This window comes from Camellia sinensis, chromosome 6 (assembly GCF_055761805.1).
Source record: "Camellia sinensis isolate YWXY chromosome 6, ASM5576180v1, whole genome shotgun sequence".
Taxonomy (NCBI): domain Eukaryota; kingdom Viridiplantae; phylum Streptophyta; class Magnoliopsida; order Ericales; family Theaceae; genus Camellia; species Camellia sinensis.
The window spans coordinates 101,029,025-101,052,365 of NC_138966.1; the positions used below are offsets into that span (position 1 = coordinate 101,029,025).

General features: G+C 31.8%; 2 protein-coding genes across 2 annotated transcripts; one reads left to right on the forward strand and one right to left on the reverse strand.

Annotated features, from left to right (window-relative positions):
• Positions 1-644: 644 nt before the first annotated feature.
• Positions 645-5,026, forward strand: ANNAT1 (annexin 1). Its single transcript, XM_028269158.2, has 5 exons — positions 645-957; positions 2,589-2,734; positions 2,966-3,184; positions 3,419-3,631; positions 4,518-5,026. Exons 1-5 carry the CDS (start codon positions 882-884, stop codon positions 4,812-4,814), a joined length of 951 nt encoding a protein of 316 aa, XP_028124959.2. The 5' UTR covers positions 645-881; the 3' UTR covers positions 4,815-5,026.
• A 6,994-nt stretch (positions 5,027-12,020) lies between these two features.
• On the reverse strand, positions 12,021-22,183 carry LOC114321924 (uncharacterized). The gene is made up of 5 exons (XM_028269157.2): positions 20,628-22,183; positions 20,368-20,530; positions 15,754-15,917; positions 13,323-13,575; positions 12,021-12,496 (listed from the first exon to the last, which is right to left on the reverse strand). The coding sequence occupies exons 1-5, from the start codon at positions 22,082-22,084 to the stop codon at positions 12,392-12,394; spliced, it is 2,142 nt and encodes a 713-aa protein (XP_028124958.2). The 5' UTR covers positions 22,085-22,183; the 3' UTR covers positions 12,021-12,391.
• Positions 22,184-23,341: the final 1,158 nt, after the last annotated feature.

Here is a 23,341-nt window from a genome sequence, read left to right on the forward strand (position 1 = left end):
TATACTATCAAAAAAAATTAAATTCTCCAAAAGAGATCATTATTTTAGAACGGAGATAATACTATTCAAACCTTTCTGAGATGGAATTATTTTATACTTCTAGGGCATCATTTACCAGTGTCCCTCACATATCACAAATTTTCAATTACTTAACACAAATTTATAAATCTCATCCTTTCACCAATTACAACATTATACAGCTTGCTTGGTTGTGTTTTTTCAAAAACACTTTTCAGAAAATTATACTTTCTTATTTTTCGTATTTTTTTGTTTTTATTGAATTTTTTTAATATTTTAAGCAATTTTTTTACTTTTTAGACATACCTACCATAAATATACTTAAAAAGTAAAAAATTTGTAAAAAAAATATTTTAAAAATTTACAAAATACCAAAAATATAAAAAAAAAATACGAGAATTCAGTATATTTTTTTATATTTATTAAATATTTAAAATATTTTTTTATAATTTTTTACTTTTTAAATATATCTAAATAACATGTATCTAAAAAAATAAAAAACTATATTTAAAATTTTAAAAATATTTACTAAAAATAAAAAAAATATAAAAACTAAATAATTAAATTTTAAAAAAAATTAATTCAAAAAACCCAAACCAAACGTTGGAAACCAAACATATTGGGACACGCAAAACGGTGACCGAAGACCCATTAGTAACCTCTCCGCAAATCGGCAACCAATCGGACACGTGGCAAAAAATTTCCAAGTATGGAATGACCCATCCCAATGTCCTTTTCTTACCATTAAATAAAGTTGCGATTCAGCTGTCTCCGATCCCCTCTGTCCTTGAAAATCCTCTCGTTTTCGAGTCTTCAATCTTCAGAGCAATAAAAAATTCCCAAAAACCGACCAAAAGAAGGAGATGTCGACTCTTACAGTTCCCGCACAAGTACCCTCCGTCACTGAAGACGTCGAGCAACTCCGTAAAGCCTTCGGAGGTCCTTTTTTTTCACCATTTTCTCCTTATTTCACTGATCAGATCGATCTCTGTGTGTCCTTTTTTGTGATCATCTCTATGTATGTATGTATGTATATGTTTGTGTAATTGTATTGAAGTTCGTTAAATGATAGAGTTTGAGTCTTTTTTGCTTGCCCATTATTACTTGATCTATATGATCATTGAGTTAGAGACATTATTGTTTGTAGGAAATGGACGATCGTGTCTTTTTGCTTTGGATCTGATGACCTGTGAATGATCGTGGTATTCCTGATGAATTTATATGAGATCTATACTGTGATTTTGCAACTGTAGTGATTTACTTAAATTATGATCACTCTCTCGACTTTCATGCCGATCTTATTGTTCGTTGATGTTATGAAACTCGGATCATGTCCTCTATTCATGACTCTATGGAATTATTTCATTGTAATTTTTTTTAATTCTAAATTTTTTATGGTGCTCATGGATAGATCACGCATGTTTAATTGCCGATCTCTCTGTTTTCTCGCCTGTTTCATCAAATGTAGGTCATTGTAATTTAGAGAAATCATCCATACATGTTAGGTTTAGATACGTATTCTGTGTATATACAAATCGGACGTAATTACACAAGGATCATCTGAATATGGAGCATTTTCTTCTTCTTCTTCTTCTTCTTCTTCTTCTTCTTCTTTTTTCCCTGATTTCAGTAGAAGTTCAATCAAAAGTAGCTTTTTTGTGATTTAAAATATATATATATATATAGATATGTATATATAAGAAATCTTCGAAGATCAAGTGGTACTTATTCTGAAGATCGATGGAAACTTTTCTAAGTAATTTTTTAATTATAGTGGTTGCTTGCAAGTGAAAATGTTCAATTCTTTTCATGAGCACATCATCTTACTATTAGAAGTAAAAAGATTACTTTATTTTTAGGACTGACTTTTTTATTTTGGTTAACAGTACATGTTGTAGATTATAAGGCCTTAACCATAAAGGCAAAATCTTTGAACATCCAGATTTGCATGCAGATGATCCTTCTTGAAATTAACCTTTCTATGTATAATGTATCTGCTGAGAAATGTATTGTGTATGCACACACATTCGTCCAGTAGCTGATCAATGACTTTTTTGATGTCATATGTATAGGAAGTTTGTATACGCTTTGACTGGAATATGATTTTTTTTCTTTTTTTTTCTTTTTTTTTATGGATTTTAGACCTTGATGAGATTTTGATTGTAGTAGGGTTTGAATTCTCAAAAGACCAAGCTAGTCATTTAAAGTGATAATCCTTTTGACAGATGTTCAAAGTTTAGTAGCAGGAAACTCCTAACAGGGCCTTGCTCCTTGCTCCTTGCTCCAGAACCTCACTGCTCCTGACCTTAAACTCTTCTATATAGCCCTTCCTTCCCCGTCCCCGTTCCGTTTTATTCAACTATGGTTCAAAGAACCTTTTATTTTAACTGCCTGCTTATATATCAAAATGACAATAGTGTGATACACTATTTCAAGCAGTCAATCTGAACCACTGTGAATCTGTTATCGAGGTCTTGGTCACTATCACTTTGTTGTATTGATTTCTTTAGATATTGTCAATCCATGGCTTGCGATACTGATTTTAAATAATATCCTTGATACTTTTGCAGGATGGGGAACTAATGAAGATTTAATCATATCCATATTGGCTCATAGAAATGCTGCTCAACGCAAGTCAATTCGACAAACTTATGCTGAAACATACAATGAAGATCTTCTCAAAGCACTGGACAAAGAGCTTTCAAATGACTTTGAGGTTGGTTCTTGCACATTCACAACCCTGTTTATTATGGTGAAAAAAGTAGTTTCCCAACCATCATACCTTCAGCTTAGTGATCCGCCTATTAGCTTTCTTTCACATAGGTATTCCATGACATTAGCCAGGATTCCTAACCTTTGGTTTCATTAACTTAAGCAGTTTAGCAAAGAGCAATTAGTATGGTGTTGGAAAAGCTAACATATAACCTTTCCCTAATTTTTCTTTCAGAGGTTGGTACTGCTCTGGACACTTGAACCTGCTGAACGTGATGCAGTTTTGGCTAATGAAGCTACAAAGAGGTGGACTTCAAGCAACCAGGTTCTAGTAGAAATAGCTTGTGCAAGGTCTCCACATGAACTAATTCTTGCAAAGCAAGCCTATCATGCTCGTTTTAAGAAATCCCTTGAAGAGGATGTTGCACATCACACAACTGGTGACTTCCGCAAGGTACGTCCTATGGATTAGTAGTGTATCATTGATCATAATTATCCTCAAGAAACAGAAAATACTCCTGAATTTATGAAAATGTTACTGTTGGATGGAATCATGGCTTTGTGTAGTATTGTAAATCTTTTTCTTTTGTTTCTGGTTCCATCTCTTTATTGTCAATTTACCCCTAAACTGCGAATGTAAAGTTCTATTTCCTCGTGACTTTCTTTGTTCCACTCCCTGTGCTCCCAGCTTTTGGTACCGCTTGTGAGCACATATCGGTACAACGGAGATGAGGTGAACATGACACTTGCAAAATCGGAGGCTAAGATTCTCCATGAGAATATTTCGAAGAAACATTACAGTAATGAGGATCTCATCAGGATTCTGGCTACAAGGAGCAAAGCACAGGTCAATGCAACACTGAATCAATACAAAAATGAATTCGGGCATGATATACTCGAGGTATGAATGTGAACTGCATTTGACCATGATTTTTCAGGCAGACGTCCTCTTCAATAGTGGCCCTTTCCTTTCTATACTTGAAATTGCACATCACTGTTTTTAATAATTTTCTTGTGTTTCCTCAGGGAAATACGTGGTTTTGGTTCAATAAAATGTAGCATTTTCCATTGTCTTGCAAAGAGAAGTAAGCTAGTTTATAATGATGTCTATTTGATATCATTACTGTTGTAGATCATCCCAGTTGATTGATCTACCAAAACCTAGTCACTGTAATGGTCTGTCCATGTATTAGCTATTTTATAGAAACAAATGTGAGTTTCTATGGACAATTTAAGAGGTGACAAAACACAATGTAAATATTTAGATTACTAGTGCTCCATTTGTTTTGGCCGCAAATATTTTTTGAAAATTGTATTCTGCATTTTCTGACATTTGGTATGATGGAAAATGAAAGGCAATGGAAACATTTTCTGTGGTCAAGAGAAAATAAGTTTATTTGAGCATAAATAAAAAAATATTTTTCAAATTAAAAATCTTACCAATATAACCACACTATTACCACCACCTTCACTGCCGCCACTACCACATCCACCTCCACCTCCACCTTCACCATCCCCCTACCACCTCCACTGCCTCTCCACCACTGCTACTAATACAACCACGTGCACATTAGTTTCTGAGATTGCAACCAAACTTTTTACTGAAATTTTTTTCTGAAAAAACAATTTTCATTGGAAAATATTCTGTGTCCGAACTAACAGTGTGTAGGATTGCAGACTACATGAGGCCCGACTTGGAAATTATGAGTTATTATAGAAGGCTTTTTATTTCTGACTAGAGTCTCAAGGTTGAGTAATTTCTTTTAAGGAACTTCTGTTCATTACAGGACTTGGAAGCTGATCCCAATGATGAGTTTCTGTCAATACTGAGAGCAACGGTGAAGTGCTTGACCTGGCCGGAGAAGTACTTTGAGAAGGTTCTTCAACTGGCAATAAACAAGCGAGGAACAGATGAAGGGGCTCTGACTAGAGTTGTGGCTACGAGGGCTGAGGTTGACATGAAGATCATAAAAGAGGAGTATCACAGGAGGAATAGCATTCCTCTGGATGTTGCCATTGCCAAGGACACCACCGGAGACTATGAAAAAATGCTTCTTGCCCTGGTTGGACATGTGGATGCCTAAGAGCCAATCTGTTTTACTGAGTTTCCATGTGCTGGTGGTCGCTGCTTTTTTTCATTTCAATGGTTGCATTTTGCTTGTGCTGGTTGCATTTTGCTTGTGCGTTTTCTTTGGATGTGTCTTGTGCATTTGGTTTTGTGGTTTGCCGTTTTCCAGAAAAAAGACTTCATATATATTATCATAAATAATAATATTATTATATTATGCTTGAACTACATGCGATTGTTAGAGTCTTACGTACCTTGTATCATTTTTATGTGGTGGTCACCAACAGCTGTTTTGATCCGGCAAGTAGATTGTAGATTTACAAATTTTAGAGAATTTTAGATCCATAAATTCAACGATAATGATATCAGCGGTGTACATGTGCTAGTTTAAACAAATAATTAAAATTTAATTTATAATTAAATAATAACATAAAATTTGTTTGGCATGTATGGAAAAAATAATTTAGAATCAATGAAGTTTTAACAATTTTTATTGGAAGTTTTTTAGTTTATGTATGGCATTAATTGCATGTTTTAAATTTTTAATAAGAAATAAATGTCATAGTTTAATTGATAGAAATAAAAAATAAAAAATAATTATAAAATTATATTTATGATAAAATAAAAATACATTATGTTCAATAGGTTTTTTCAATTTTAGTTCATCCTAGGTCAAAATTCGCTCAATTACAGATTAAATCATATTATATAAAAGTATAGTTTATCTTGCAACTTTCATGTAAGAATGGATAATAGTTGGATTGAGTAATTAGAGTTGGGCTAGACATGAGTTAAATTAATTTTCAGTGGTGATAGATCCCATTAAAAATGGACCACTAAGCCAGCTCTAATGAGCTGGCAGTCCAGAAAATTAAAAAAAAAAAAAAAAACAAAGAGCAAAACAGCAAATCAATTAGGGGCACAGTGTTTTTAGAGCTATTAGAGCTCATTGTTTTAGTGGTCTCAAACAATTTTCATTAATTTTATACTAATTTCGCTCTAACTCAATCATTAAAACATTATCTTATGGAGTTCGTTCCAAATCATTAAAACATTATCTTATGGGTGTTTGATTACCTGATTCAGTACTTACACCTAAATTTATTAAGTAATAATCAATTAAGCTCATTTTATAACTGTAATTAATATTACTTAAAAATTTAAGTGTTTCTAAAAATATACAGTAATTTTTTTATAAAAAAAATCATATAGAACTTATTTAATTTTGATTGAATTTATAAATACTAAATACAAGTATCGATATTTATTGTTATAAGCTTACTACCACCATCACATTTACCACAATTATATTGCTACCACCACTTCCACCATCACAACTGCTACCATCACCATCACCATCATGTCGCCGCCACTACCGCCACTGTCACTACTATCATCACCTCCATCACCATTGTCATTGTTGTTATAAGTACCGTTATCATTTTACTACTATTACCATCACTGCTACCATGTTGACCACCACCACCATGCCACCATCACCACCACCACCACCATCAATGCTACTGCTGCCACCACCACCACCATGCCACTGTCACCATTACCACCACCACTACCACAACTACCACCACCATAATAATATAAAAATTAAAATATATAATTTTAAGAGAATAAATTTTAAATAATCTTATATAGATCAAATAATTTATTTTTAGTTCAATCCTTAAATTTTATCAAACAGTTTTTCAACTTAAAAAAATCAGCATTCAGTTTCAATTTTCAGTTTTCAATTTTATCAACACCACCTTAGTTTATGACTAATTCATGAACCACTTAATCTATTTATTGATTTAGTTGTTAAATTAGTGACTACACATATGTTAATATTTGGTTTTTATAATAAAATTGGTTAATTACACTAAGACTTCACGAACTACTAACAAATGTTACTTTATCTTCTCTCATTAATGAATTCATACATATTAATCTCCTTAACTATAAAAATCTAACACTTTCACCCTCTCTAGACCATCTCCAAAAGGGGTGCATTTGTATAATTTTCATAATTGAGGGAGTTAATATGTACGGGGTTCATAAATGAGGGAGAATAAGCGATATTCATTAATACTTGAGGGAATTTTGGTGCGATTAAACCTAGCAAAAATAATATATATATATATACACATATACATGTATATCATGCATATTTATTTGAAAAAAAAAATATTAAACCTGGGCCAAAAATTATATATTTATATTTAAAATTATTGCCAATTAAAACTATCTAACACCATGTTGCCTTAAACTATCGGCCTTATTCTAACCATAACTTGCACTTGATCTGAAAAATTGATTGGTTAATTAGGAAAAACATTTGATAATAATCAATTTAAATTTTATGTTTTAACTTATATCCTAATTTTTGAGGTTGTGACGGGGTATGAGTTAATTTGAGATTGTTAGTATTGGATTAAATACAAAAGTAATTTAGATGTCGAATTTGGATCAAATTTTATGCCGATGATCTAAATTTTAAAAAATTGTCTTTGTATAAAAAAACTATAAAATGCTGGGTTGACTTAAAAAATGTGTCTTGTTTTACGTTGGACCCATCGTAAAAATTTGGTTGTTTTATTAGTAAAAAATAGTTGATAATAATCAATTAAAGACTCCTAATTTAAAGACCAAACATTTTGAAAGCTCCTAATTAAAGAAAAAAAGAAAAAGAAAATCAAAGATATTAAAATATTAACATGATTTTGTAATATAAATTCTCCGCCATTTGAAAATATTTAGGAGTTAAGATATAGGATTATTGAGGAATGAGACTAATATCACAAGAGCTTCTAATTACACATACTTTTTTTTTTTTCCGCACCCACCACATGTATTATAAAATTTAAAATTTAGGGATAAATATTAGTACATCTAAGTGTACAAAGAAATTAAATATGGGTGTTAAAAATTCCCAATATTAAGAAGTTTATCTAGTGTTAAAAATATTAAATGAAGACCAAACACTTTGAATATGATTTTATAATGTAAATTCTCTACTATTTGAAAATATATGAGTTAATTAAGGAATATAAATTTAAAAGGTTAGAATATCTATATGTGGTAATATAGTTATACAATAAGGCTAACTATTTGAACATTTGAAGGAGTTAACTTAGGAACAAAAATTGGTAATATTAATGATATTAAAAATATTTAATCAATCAATCATTTTAAGACATGTCCTTTTTTTTTACTTTTACAATAATTCAAAATTTTTAAAAATTCATGTTGAGAACTTGAAACTTCCACAAGACTTGTTATTAGAAACCTCATTTTCATTAATATATATACACTAGCATATCACCCGTGTTATACACAGGAACAGTAATTGATAAATTTATTTTTTAATTAATCAAAAATAATTTTTTTGAAAAAAAATAAAAAAAAAATAAATAATATTAAGTTTTAACATTTTTTAACAAAAAGAGTATTTGAAATTAACTTTTTAAGTGGCTTTCTGGATTCTTTAAGAGATAAAAAAATAAGAATAATTTTAGGAATGAGTTTTTTAATGTAAATATTTTTGTTTGTTACTTAAATTTTTCATTTTATCCTTCCAAGATTTTCAATTTTTTTTTTTTTTTTTTGGTACATGCTAAACACATTTTAGAACTCTTTAGTTTCTTGACTTTTTAATAAAAAAGATAACATCCCAAATATGGCATGAATTACACAATTTTTATTTTATTTTATTTTATTTTTTATTGCTACTAATGTTTTGTCCTAAGTATTATATAACAAATAGATATATAATAATTCAATTGGTAAAATTAAAACAAATGAATTTTTTTAAATTACAAAAATTATACTTTCTATCAAGTATAATTTCATTGTCAACGAAATTCGTAATTATAATTTATCATATCAAAGTTTGTCAAGTGATATAGCATTCTTAGCTTTTTTTTTGTCTCTCTTCCTCTCTCCCACTCCCCTTCTATCTCTCTTTATTTTTAAGGCGATATGGAAAAAAAATTAAAATGAAATATTTAAATTGTTATATTTATTTCAGTAAGTAGATTAGGAAAAATATTCTCGTATTAGTAATCTTTAGATTGCCAATTGATAAAGTATGACAAATTTAAGTTGACCATAAAATATAAAGGTATTTTTAAATTTAACTTTATTTTTAAGCCATGTTAGATTTATGTTAATCAACACAAATTGAAGAGTCACTTGACCAATTTGTTTATGTAAATATTTTTTAAATTGGTAAACATGCATCATTAGAATTTTTTTCATAATAAAATGTAGATATTTATGCATACTTAATAGTTTTGAAAAAATAGATTAAATGTAATTTTTTTTATAGTGTTATAATTATGGCCGTAACTTCACTTTAATTTAGACAACTGTAGATATTTTTAAAATATTTTTAAACAGAATTAAACAAAAATCAATTCAAACAAAATTAAACAAAATCAACTGCAAATAAAAATATTAAAGAAAAAATTATTAGGTAAATTTGAAATAATGCTCTACACCAATTTCAATTAACACATATCATGATGTTACAAAATATTAAAAGTAAAATAAAAAAAGAGTGGTGATATGCAAATATAAAATCAATACCAAAAAAAAAAATTATTAATAATGATCTGGTTGGATTTTGATCTATCACTTTATAATAAAGGGTCCATTGATATATTTTTTTATTATACAAATGATGCAATCACATCATTTTAGGGTAAAATTTTGCATATAAATTCTAGTGAAATGATATTTTTCAACAAAAAAAATGGTTATAAGCAAAAAACAAATGATGGTAGTAGAGAGACAAATAATATATAAAATATAAAATGCAAAAACAAAAATTAGTCAAAAGTTGAAAAAAAAAATTATTTAAAAGATGAAAGAGTCTGTTTAAAGAATTCAAGAAATTAAATATTAACTAATATCCGATTGTTTCATAAAGATAGAGAAAAAATAATGAGTTGCATTATTGCATGAATGTAATATTTATAAGATGAGGAGGACGTAAATGATTTCGAGAAGGTGTAATGTATGACAGACAGCTAGGGTTTTGGGATAGGAGAAAGAATTGGCTAGAGAAAAAAATGTACAGAAATGATCTTCTTTCATCTTTCATTTTCCAAATCATAAATCATGATTATTTTTTTTTAAAACTTAAAAATTCATAAATTTAGTCTGAGATATAGCCAAATCAATTTATTCAATTTATTTACGGAGAAACAATTTAATTATTGGAAAACAATCAAATCAGTTTTTCAAATTAATTATAAGGAAACAAAATTAGTCAAATAAAACAATTTAAACATATTTGAACTAATCTTTGTTTAATTTATTTTAAAGAATGAAGGATTTTATATAGAGATTTTAGAAGATGAACAAATAAATTGGAAGGTCAACAAATCGTATTTCTATATTTGATTTTAAGAAATGATCATCTTTTAAGCAATGATCTTAGGAGACGGGCTTGAAGATTTTTTATTTTTTTAATTCAGAAATATAGTTTATTATTTTTTTAAATTGAAAAAATAAGAAATTGAGATTAGGCATGTGGAAGAGGGGTTGTTACTGTGCTAAAGGCATAACAATAGCTGTTATGCCTCAATTTGAGATTTATTATGGGTTTTTTTTTTATGATTTGAACCGTTCATTTTAGAGGGTTTGTCGAGTATTTCAAGTGTGACAAAAAATCATATTAATCGGATATTGGTAACCATGTGATCGAATTTCATTTATCACAAAAAAAAAAAACAATAAACTTGATTACTGATATCATGGTTACTGATATCCGATTAACATGATTTTTGACATGGTTATAATACTCGACGAGTCGTACAAATTAACGGTTCAGATCAAAAAAATAAACCCACAATCAACTTCAAATTGAACAAAACAGTTATAGCAACCCCGCATCCTAGGCATGTGTATGTGGAGGCCTTAAAGGTTTTTTTCACTAAAACCTCGTTTTACTTATATTATATATATATATATATATATATATTTTGATATAGATATAGATGAGCATATGGGCAAGGGAGTTGGGCTGGGATGTAACAATCAATTTGTGATAATTTTTTAGGGTCTCAAACGTTGTGAGACAAATAAAAAATTGTCATTTATAATGCCTACACTATTGCAAGTCAAATTAGAAAAGTTTTATTTTAGAGATTTCAAACATTTTCCATAAAATAGTTATATCTACACTATGTGATGTAGGATCAGTTTTAGCACAAAATCTTCGTTCTCAAAAATCGTGTCCTCCTTGTACTTATGCACTTATACTTAATGGATTTTACACATTGTTTGTTTGGATATAAAATATATTTTTTTTAAAAATATTCTTTGTATCTTTAACATTTAGTATGACAAAAAAACAAGAATCTAACAAAAAAATATTTTCAATAAACAAAAATAAACATATTATTTGAGAAAAAAATATTCTACTTTTAAAAGGTAGAAAATATTTTCTGAATTAAAATGTACTACCACCACCACTCCACATCATCTCCACCACCACTACCACCAGCCCGCCACCATCTCCGCCACCGCCACAACCAGCACTAGCCCATATAGAAAAACGTTTTCTACTGAAAATATTTTTAAAATCTTTTCCTCAAAACCCAACTGAATCATGCTGAACTTCCAAGGGTTGTTGAGGCTGCTAACTGTACATGGAGTGGATGTTATTATTTCAGATAATTTTACCAGATGTTCTCAGGAAAGGATGTGAAATACAGCTTTGGGGTCCTTGTTCCACTGACTAAACTATAACCGCAAAGGAATGAACACACATTTATGAAATTCAATTTGTAGGCCTATGGAACCGAACCAAACCTAAACCAGAGATGTCTTAGCTCAAACAAGGATATGCATGCATTAAACATTTTTATGCAGCTTACAAGAGTGTTGTTGTTTTTTTTTTTTTTTTTTTTTGTTGGGGGGGGGGGAAGTATATAGCGTAGTGTTTGGTGTAGCTTCTTATTAGGGAAAAATAACTTCAAAAGTTCTAAAAAGTTGATGATTCAGAAACTAGGAGAATACTTTTAACTTCTACATTTAAATTATTAGTTTTTATTTGTCAAAAGATGTACAAAACAAATAGTCCATGTAGCTAAAACTGATATCCATGACCAGAGAACAAGAACTTTATCTTGCAATATCAGAAAAAAAATCAATGGGTGACAGATAAAACCATTGTAGTAAAAATGCAAATAAAGACAAAACAAAGATTATAATAGTAAAAAGTAGGTATTAGTAGGAAGAAACAGAAATATTATCTATAAAGTTATCAAGGCATCGTCGCATTTAGACAAGTAGAAGCAAAAACTCACCGCTGCGATCCTTTACAACCTTGTACAGTAATAGATCAACAAGACAACAGAATATTACAACTCATCTCCACAATTCAAGTAGACGGGGTAGCAAAACTTGCTTTTTTACACTCAATCAGCGCAGCAAAAGCCACAATGATCATGGTAGATCAGCACCAAATTCTAACAGTTAGATAATCTAGAAACGGCAGCCCTATGATAGATACGAGTAGTTATTATTAGTGAACACGGTAGTGCTCTTGGGGTGAACACAACACTTCTTGCCACAGGCCAATGAAAATCACTTCTTCAAGAGGTTGCGCGAGAAAATCTTCTTGCAATATGGACTGGTGCGTAGGATGGTGTGAGGCCGAACTGCATGGACTAATGAAGCATGGAGAGTGCCCTGGTTCAAGACAAATGATAAAATTAACACATCATAGGCGCAACAAAATGGCGATAAAAATAAATATATATATATATATATAGAGAGAGAGAGAGAAGAATTTATTTAATTTAACCAAGTAAATAGCCCTTGGCAGAGTAGAATGACAAAAAAATATTCATGTATCCGACACAAGGCTTAGTTTGGTTTGGTTTGATTTGGTTTGGTTTGGTTTATCAGGCACGTGTGCACAGGGTAGAGGCATGCAAACACAAGGTGTTACCCTAAGAAGCATGGACACTTCTAAAAAGGTAACGTATCATGTTTGATACCAACATGACATGACACTCATCAGATACTTCCTAACACTATATACATGAACACAAGTTTGAATGAAATAACTTGAAATCCAATAATAAAAACAAAAGCAATGTAAATTTATACTTATTCTCCTTCTTTAAACTCTAAAAATTATTATCTTTGACTTAAATATATTCATATACATGCCGTATAATAATTATTTATCCTAATAATAAATATGTGTTACTTTCTCTCTTAGCCCAAAGTATGACATGCCAAAATCCTGAACTCAGACCAACTTTGTACCTGAATTTTATTTCCTTTTATAAATTCAAAGAAAACCAATAGAAAGTCTATTATGAAACTGAGTTCTAAAGAAAATTAGCCAATTTTGAAGTGTTTACCAATTTTTTTTCACCTTAACTCATTTCAGTGTGAAAAATCCAGATACAGCCAAATAGTCCTCAAACATTCAGATTTGCCAGCCAAAGTAGAGTGAATGTCATGAAGCATGTTAATGAAATGAGAGCCGTGTTGATTTCCGTACCTTGCTAACTTCAAGTGCAGATTGAATGACATAGTTGGCAAACGGGTCTTGCAGCAACTGTTCAAAGTGAGGCACTGAAAGCAATTCATGGATGATTCTTGGACGGCTCTCTTCAAAATGTTTGAGGCATTTTTCAACAACATGACTGCTGAATTTTTGCATCGAGAGGTGCACATAGTGCCCTTCAAACTGAGAAATCAAGCCGGCAGCAGCTAAAGGGATCTCCTGTATAACGTATTGGACAACATAATTTCTGGGATCCAAAAAAAAACAAGCATTCAATTCAAAACAAAATATTAAAATATGCCATGAAGCCAAATACAAATAATTAAAGCAACCATCACAAGACCAAATTACTTCTAATGAGATACAGAGGTAGAGGGGTAGAGGTTTATATGGATGTACATAGTGCAAGAAAATGATAAAAATTAACTGCTGACATATACACCAACAATTAATATTCACAGCTATAAGAAAGCAGTATTGAGGCAGAGGTTTGGAGATATCTATAACACAATGTAGCAGTAAGGTATAATATGTTCATTAGCATAGTTATATAATGCGAATGGTGAGATAGATGGTAGAAAAATAAAAATAAGCACGTGTGAAAAAGTCTAAGAGTAACCAGAGATATGGACAAATAACAACACATCAACTGAGATCAGCCAGTGTAACTTGGAAAAGCTGCAGTAAATTGCTGTAAGTCAAAAGGTCGTTTGGATCATAATCAAAGATAAATGCATTAACACATGGCATTTCACCACTTTAAGAAATGTGAAAAAGATGATCATTATGATGATTTGATGATGATGATGACGATGACGATGACGACAAAAATGAAAGGAGAAAGGAGGGAACAGGATGCTAAACAAACATGGGTTATGGCTGTGAGAAAAGAAGACAACAGAAGAGAGGACTTCCATTAGAGTTGACTGTATAATTTGTGTTATGACCATTATACCAATTAGTGTGAATTCAATTAATATAGAGCTAACTAGGAGGAGAGAGCAAATTGAATGGAGGCAGTAAGAAGCTGTCAGTTATGCTGTTTAACCCAGAGCCTCCCATCAAACCATCAATAAAATCGTTTGGCATCCAACTCAATCAACCTTGTTGCTAGATCTTATATATTTCAATTCTCCAGTCTGATACTAGGGAAACTGGGGCCGGTTTAAGTTGGGAAAACCATCTGTAATATTGCTCATACTCTGAACCTAGTCTAAAGCCCTTCAATAAATGGATCACCACGGCCAAAACCCATACGGGAAAGGCTACCATGTGCACCCCAGAAAGGGTGCATATGGTATGCGCCTGATGTAAAAAGTGCAACTTTTATCATAAAATGTATAACTTTTATCACAAAAAGTATAACTTTTTTCTTCACAAAAATTATAACTTTTTGCTTCTCGCAAAAAGTAGAACTTAAATCACAAAAACATAACTTTAACTTTTAGGGTGCACATCATAACTTCACCATTTATAGCTTTCAATACAAAAATCATAACTTCCATCACAAAAATTCATGACTTCTATCACAAAATCGTAATTTTTCTTACAATGTGCAAGTGCACATTGTAGCATTTCCCGCCTACTTAGAAATGAGTTGGAATGGGCTTAATCAAACAAACCCCTTATAACATGAAAAAGAAACCCAACCAAACACAAACCCTTAAAATCACTGTCTGATCAAAACAACCATTAAAATCAATGGAAGATTCCACAGGCCAGGTCAATAAATTGCGAACTCTATCCGTTACACTAGTGTGTCAGATCTCAATGCTCAATACTTTTTTAGCAATGTAACATAAATCATGGCCTAGCTAAGTACAAACTACAAAGGGTGAACTAGTCACAATGAAATGAGCTAATGCTAAGTAAGAAGGCCAGTAGAGCACGAAAAGTCTGCCCCGGGTTTTCAAGATGAAGCATTGTTTAGTAATTACAGTTTAAAGAACAATTACGAAGAATAATCTCCACATCTGATGATAAAACACAACAGTCAACAATTTATGTATCTAGTGATTGGTAGGTTGAGCAAGCTATTGATGGGAGAGCCACTTTAGCATGATTCTCTAACCAGAAGGAACCTCTCACATTAATGATCAACTTGAAGGAGACAAAGATGTTAAGGCAGTGCTTTGTTTTTTTTTTTTTTTTTCCGTTACCATATTACTAAATGCAGTGATATTCAAAAGGCAAGATTTTGAGTAACAAATAATAGAATTACAGAGAAATCAATAATTCCTAACAAGAATGCAAACAAACCGTATCACAGCATGAAAATGATTACTTTTTAGTGAGCAAAAATACTCATTTGTTGGATATATTTCTATGTGGATCATTCTATCAAAATACAGCCATAGGCATGCATACATAGTACATAAAAAATATTCAATCAAAGATATCATCCAAACTTTTCAAAAAAAATTACCCAAAAGCATCTTGAGCAAGAAGAAGCCCATTAGCAGCAATTGCTGCAACCAACTTTTCCTGATATTTCCCAACTGACTTATCAATGCATCGATTCAGAACACAACATCCATGCTGATGAGTTGCAATATCAACACAGAACTTTGCAGCAGCATCAAATATAAACTGCCAAAGATTAAAAAACAGAGAAGACAAAGCAGGTAATGAGAATCAAATTAAAAGAATAATTATGTAATCACAGTACAGACTAAAATTAAACCATTTAGGAATGAAGACATATCTGGTCGAAGGCTTTCCACAGGCTCACGCAAATTACAGTTTAAAGGTTAGAGCATGTGAAAGAAACCATGTTGTTAACACAAATTACCTAGAATGAAATATTCTGTTTTGCTGGATTACTATCAAACTTATATGTTCTCAATTAATATTCCAACTCAGACATAGTAATCCAGTTTATACCACACAACTTTGGCACTGGGGGGCAATTCAATAAAAAAAATTAAAAAATTAAAAAAGACAGCAGTCCTTACCTAAGAAATCTTGAGAGTAACAGAAAAAATGGTTGTATGAGTAGAGACGGCAACAGAATGAGTCAATTGTTTCATGCTCCAGCCCTTGGGATATGTTTGAGCCTTACATAACCAGGTGCAAGTTTATTTTATCCTCATTTATTTGCCTGATATTAATTATATATGTTTGTCTCCATATTAGGTACAGAACAATACTTATTTCATTATCTCATCCAATCCCACCCCATGCCAATGCATCATTTTGGGGAAATATTTAAACCTAAATTGGTATTGGATTGGAACAGAAGGGGAAAACCAGCGGGTTTGGGCTGTATTGTTCCAAATCTCTACATTGCCATTACTGAATATAACTAACTATATGCTACAGACAAGATGCAATATCTAAGAGTTCATGCTTTGGTCAAGCATCATTATCCATTCACGGCAAACACAGTTTTTTTGCTGATTTGCGAAAATTAGAGATATGTCAATTAGCTTACATACAAGACATGGGCTTTCATCAAGCAATCTATGTGCTAAAGTAATAGGGTAAATTAAGGAAATCTCTGAATGCAAGAGAAGAGATATTTGACTTTATAGCCATGCTGCTGCAATTTTTTTATGGAAAAACAAAGAGAAGAAGAAATTAATTAATTCAAAAATAGTTTTAATTCACGATGGTTGATTCAGGTTTCACTAAACCAAGTTGTACCCTTGATTTCTATCTCTTACTCTTCTTGGTGCACTAAGAGTAAGGGTAAACACCTTCCAGATATCACCAATGTTTATCGTAAAACACAAAGATGCCTGGTTATTTACACTCGAGATCAAGAACCAATAATCAACTCTTAAACTTAAATAAAATAATACTCCAAGATTGTAATTCCGAAGAACAAACGAGGAGTTAAAATCCAAAAATATATATTGCTCAAGGTTAATTAAAATTGACATTAAGGCCTAAATATCAATATCGCCATTTTTTATAAAATAATCAGTATCATCTTTCATAACACCAAATCTACCCCCTCCTTGCATAGCTTAAAGATTTGGGTCACGCCAATGACCATCCAGGATACGATAATTGCAACCTTCCAGTCATTTGAACAAATCACCAAAGGATGGTCAAACCCTTTGAGGCATCAACCAAGGACCACAAACAAAATTGAAATGTTGAATACTCTGAAGTATTAAAAATATGAAACCAAATGCAGTACTTGAATCTTAGAACCTTGAAGCTTTAAAAGGAAATGAAGTAAGAAAAAAAATAATAAAAAAAAATCAAGGTTTGACCCTTGTAACCTAGGAAGCATGGTTACGGGTGCGAGTGCGGGTACGATACAGGTACGCCGATACGGCAAATTCTTTAAAAAGTAGGATACGGGTACGGCTAGGGTACGCCAATTTTTTTTTTAATTTTAAATTTATAACTAAACATCCAACATACAAATCAAAATTTCAATATCAAAACTAAAAAGAGAACAGCATGTCTAAAAAGTAATATAATTCTTTCTTTTTCTTTTTTGATTGTCTAAAAGATGATGCAAAAGAGAGCAAAGCTATGACTCATGTGTAAAGGGTGTTGGAAACAAATTACCTGATGATTTTCAAAGTTAAAAGAAAAATAATAAAGGTTGCAACAAATTCTAGCAACTGCAAAAAAATAAAAAAAATAAAAAATAAAATCATCCCGTAAAACATACCCAACCCGTACCCATGACATACCCACGATGAACCAAAATGTATCTGCCACACCCAACATGTATTCAGCGTACCCATTACGCGTACACGCACCTGGTAATTATCCGGTACTCGTACAGCACCATTTTTGGAGTGTCCGTGCTTCATAGCTTGTAACAAAGTAAACCTTGAGCTTTTAATTTATTTTAAATCTAAACCATTTACCGATTTTTGTAAAGTAAAACCGATGGAGGAAAAAAAATATATTTTAGTCATTAAATTCAATTAAAAAAATGATATTTTAAACATTTTATGTGCACATGCATTGAGTTTAATGGCTAAAATATTTCTTTTCCATTGGTTTTACTCTCCGGAGAAAGACGAATAGTTTAGATTGGAAACAAATCAAAATATTAGTGTTTAAATTGACAAAATTAAAACTCAAAGGTTTATTTGTTACCATGGTCAAACCATGGGCTTTTTTTTTTTTTTCCTTTTTTGTGGGTGTGTGTGTAATTTCCCCAGAAAAAATTAATTAAAAAAAAAATTGAAAGAGAAAGTAGATAAGATATTAATTGACAAAAAGGGGGGGAGAAAGTGGTCAATGCTCTCAAAGTTGATCCACCCTCTGATAGGAGCATGTGACCATACAGTCATATTAAAATGAAGGATATACATCGCATTCAACATAGAAAAACATGTTGGCTTATTTTCAAATGAATGTGTAGAATAAGACTAAAAATGAGTTGTGCCGGTGAAGCACAATTTTCTTCATGCCTTAAGACAAGTTAAGGGTGCATGCCCATAAACAAAATAAAATGTGCATGCATGTATATAGATACACTTACAAAAAAATGACAACTAAAGGCGACACATGTATTAAAAGAAGTGAAATAAGGATGCAGCAGAACCACCATAACAAAACAAAACAAAACAAAACAAAAAGAGTAGTCTAACAGGGTACGTAACCAACAAAATACCAGAGGTAGAGCATCTCAGTAACAATATATGATCAGCATCTTACAAATCCTTTTAGTTCTCAATATAGTAGTGCAAATAAAACCCATTTGTAGAACTCTTCTACAATTCTAAATTTGTAGATAAAAAATGAATCGCATGGAAAAGCTAATCTCAAAGGGGTATATTATAAATAGAGTTTGCAAATGTAAGAATTGCATATTGCACAAAATATGATTGATCAATTTCTATGTTAAAAAATAGAAGAAAGAAAAAATCTGAGGCCTGCCACTAGGATATGTCTTACAGAACCAGCCATCAATTCCTTAGCAGTACTGAAAATATTATTATTACCCCAAAACGATATCGAATAATATATGTGCTGGGCTTGCATTACACAAGATCCTGCACATGCGAAAGCAAGGAAAATTTTATCGTGGCTGTAACTGTCCTAATACTCCAGTACTGTAATTCACAAGAGGAATAAGTCAAGAAGGATTGCTAAGTGGAGATGTGCAAGAGTGAGAAGGATTATGGAGAAGAATAATAGGCTAACCAGATATAAATAACAGGTCGATAAGTAGCATGTTGAGAAGATTGAATGGAATGCTACTAAAGATGAACGCTCAAGAAAATCTAGTAGTAGCGATATTAAGTGAAAAAGTTAGGCAATGCAAATTGAGATGGTTTGAAAATCCATACAGGTAAAGATGAGCATATGGTAGGACCTGAAAAATTACAAGCTATAAGATATTGACACTCAGAAAAAAATTGGAATATATGGCTCATGAAGAATGAGAGTGAAACAGAATTCTACACACTGACAACAGTTCAAGAATAATGTGTAATTGAATGGTCTAAGTGAATAACTGATCCACCTGTCAAAGCACATTACCCAACATAAAATTGACGATATAACATAGGGTCTTGCTAACAAGTGCCCCTGGGGCACAAGAAAAAGACAAAAAATGTGAAGCATACAAGGCACTTTTTTTAAAATCAGAACAATTCCACTGAATTCAAAAAGCTTTTTTGTTTTTTTACCTATTTCCAATAAACATTTTATTAGCATTTGCATATAAAATATGGTTGTCTACATAGAGCCTTCAACTTGTGCAATTCAGATCAGGATGGTCAAAAAAGACTCATTTAGCTGACTCCTAGCAATTGGGATTAGTCTTAATTGAGTTGAGTTGCATTATCAAAAGCAGCTACATAAGATTCATGAAACACACTTTTGTTGGGGAATATTAATTAAATAGTAAACGTTGCACTGAGCTGAATCCTCTAAAGGGAAAAAGTAATCTAGAAATTAAAAAGAAATTTGATGAACCAAAGAAAAGAAGTAATATGATGTTGTGCAATGTAAGATCATTGATCAGTCAAAGGGAAAGAAAATCAGAGAAGGTACTAAACAAATCTTAATAAACCTTATTCTATGGTCATCCATCAAATGCGAAGAAAACTTTTACCTTATTATCTTCCTTGTTAAGGCATTCTAAGCAGCGTTGTATGACATGATTTCCATTGAGGTCCTTAATAAGATTAAGAAAACCTGGTTGAAGAGCTAATACCACTAATGAAATCTGCTGCCTGGTTTTGAGAGATTCAATCAACTTCTGCACCACACGAGTACTGAATGGCACCACAACAGTTTAATTCAGAAACAATAGACACTTCAAAAACAAACAAGTTTGCTATGAAAAAAAGGAGCAACGAGTAAAAGAATTACCCATGTGTGTTCAAAGAAATTCTAACAAGGTCTCCAGGTTCTTCAGTCACCATGAGAACAATCTGCAGTCTCTGTTCTTCACTACAGACTTCCAATAATTTCTGCATAAGGTAATTTCCAAATGGGTTCATCATAAGTTCAACAACATGATCGATAATTTCATTAAATATTATCTGAACATCTTGACAGGTTCCCTCATCAAATATCCTTTGCAAAAACCGACAACCACGCTGATCCTTCGCCATGAAGTATATATAACCCTGGACCTTAACTAGTGAACTACATGTTGGCTGCAAAACCATTGGACTATAACTCCTTTGGCTCACACTATTCTCACAAATTCCTTGAAATTGTGATTGAGCATGCAGATTTTGTCTTTTTTCTCTCAAATTTTGCATTGCAATTTCATTGGGGGACTTCTTTTGACCTTTTGAACGATCACATCCCTTGTCAACAACGTATTTCAAATTCTTTCCTTGAATAATGAAGCTATCCTCACAGCTAAAAGCTTCAACATCTCTTGAATCGGTCATTGACAAAAGAGGGGAGAGACTGCCATTTGGGATTACTCTAGTCTTTTCTTTTAACATCGAACTATTATTACATATTGGATTTCCAACACCCAAAGCCAGATTAGGATACACCAACTGAGACGAATTTACGGGATTCAAGAAACTCTTATCTCCACTCAAATCCATCCCATTTTTCCATGAACAACCCAATTCATCATTCAGATAAGGCCTATTCAGAAATGGGTTATGTAATTGAAGTCCCCTGATGTCTGTGTAGCAACTTGGTTCAGAATACAATGCATTGGAGTGATTGTGTGCAAGATGAGACCCCATTAAATTACCAGCATTATATCCCTGCCTCCACCCAAGTAATTTCGCCTTCATATCATCATTAAAACTCAAAGAATTTCTGGGAATTGATGACTGAAACCCCTCATAGCCATGAAAATTACTGCCAAAACCTTCAAATGTCGAAAAATTGTCAAAACTACAAGGAATATTCCCATCTAAAGAACGTTCACCGAACCCAAACCCATCCGAGTCCAACCCGAATTGCCTAACCTTGGAATAATCCCCATTTGCCTCCCCAACATTCATTCTACGAAGATTTTCACACAAACCAAGTTCATCCAACATATAATCATTGGAGTTCTTGACAACTAGATAATCCAAGCAATGGGTACTCGGTGTTTGATACATAGTTTGGTCCATTTGAGCTATGGAAGGTGAAAACCCATCCTCTGAAGAAGAAAACCCACCAGAGAAATGACTTGAACTATTAGGTGAAGCACTCATAAACATGTGGTGATGATTGTTTTGAAGATGAAAATGGTGATCAAGAGAAGTCATAAGAGGGATCTCACTCAACAACATTTCAAGCTCTGTATCATCCCTCATGTCCCCCACAACCCTCTTTTCCTTCTCACCTTTTTTTACATTAAACATCACAAACAAACCAATATAGATATGTATACAGAGGTAAACAGAGAGACACACACACACACAAAAAAAATAAAAAAATAAAAAGAGTAGAGACCCAAGACCCAAAACCCAAATCAGATATCAATGTAGAGATGCTAAAGAATGTGTATATATGATCAAGAGATCACAACCTGAAAGAGTAATAGAAGAGAGGAATGAAGAAATTCATTGATTGATGGAATTTTTGATTTGGTAGTGGGGGGTTTAGGGAAGGAAGACGGTGAATTTGGAGAGATGGGTTTTGATAAGGAAGGGTTGTTTAGGGGTGGGAAGACAAGGGGTCAGTCACCGTGTAACGCTCACGCCATTAAAATGAAGAGAGAGCAAAGCAACTCTGCAATAATATGCAAACGCGCGCGCGCACACACAGGGAAAAGCAGGGGAGAGAGAGAGAGAGAGAGAGAGAGAGAGGGTGCAGTGGCTCTGTATGAGACCAGTCTCTACTCTGATTTGGGAGTAATTATCTGGTGTTCCGAGAATTTCATGTTAACGGTGTGTACATCTAATAGTAAGAGGTCTGCATAAAGCTAAAAACAAGGAAATGAGAGAGAAATGAGAAATCTCAGGAACACTTTGGAAAGAAGTTTAAAAAGTCAGTTTTTTAATTTTTTTAGTAGTTTTTTTAGTCAAAAAAATTCAATTTTTTTGTCAAAAAAACAATCCAATAAGTCAAAAAATCAACTTTTTAGTAGTGTTTTGAAAAGTTAATAAAAAATTAATTTTTTTAACTTTTTTAGTCTATTTTATCTTTTTATAGGTAGAAAATATGAGAGGTGATGTGACTCAAAATAAGTAAAAAATTAAAAATTGAATTTTTATTTTGTTCTCAAAAGACCCCTACCAAGTTCCCAAAACAGCACTCATTGGATGGGTACATAGTCTCTTGATCCATAGAATAATTTCTTCTGATTGGGAGATTTTATTACCATTATTTTAATTAATTAATTAATTAAATTATTTTTTCAATGGACTTTTGGGGTTTACTCTTTTTTTGGGGTTTATTTTTATTTTTTGTGAATTTTTTTGAAAATTTGTAAAAAAAAATTTAAAAATTAAAAAAAAAATCAGAAAAGACAAAAATAAGTAAAAATTAATAAACTTTTAAGTTTATTTTGGCTTGTTTAATTTTCTTTTTAGAATTTTGCAAATAAAAATTAAGAAAAAATTTAAAAAATCACCATAATCCTGGAAAAAAATCATTCCAAAAAAAAATTTAAATGT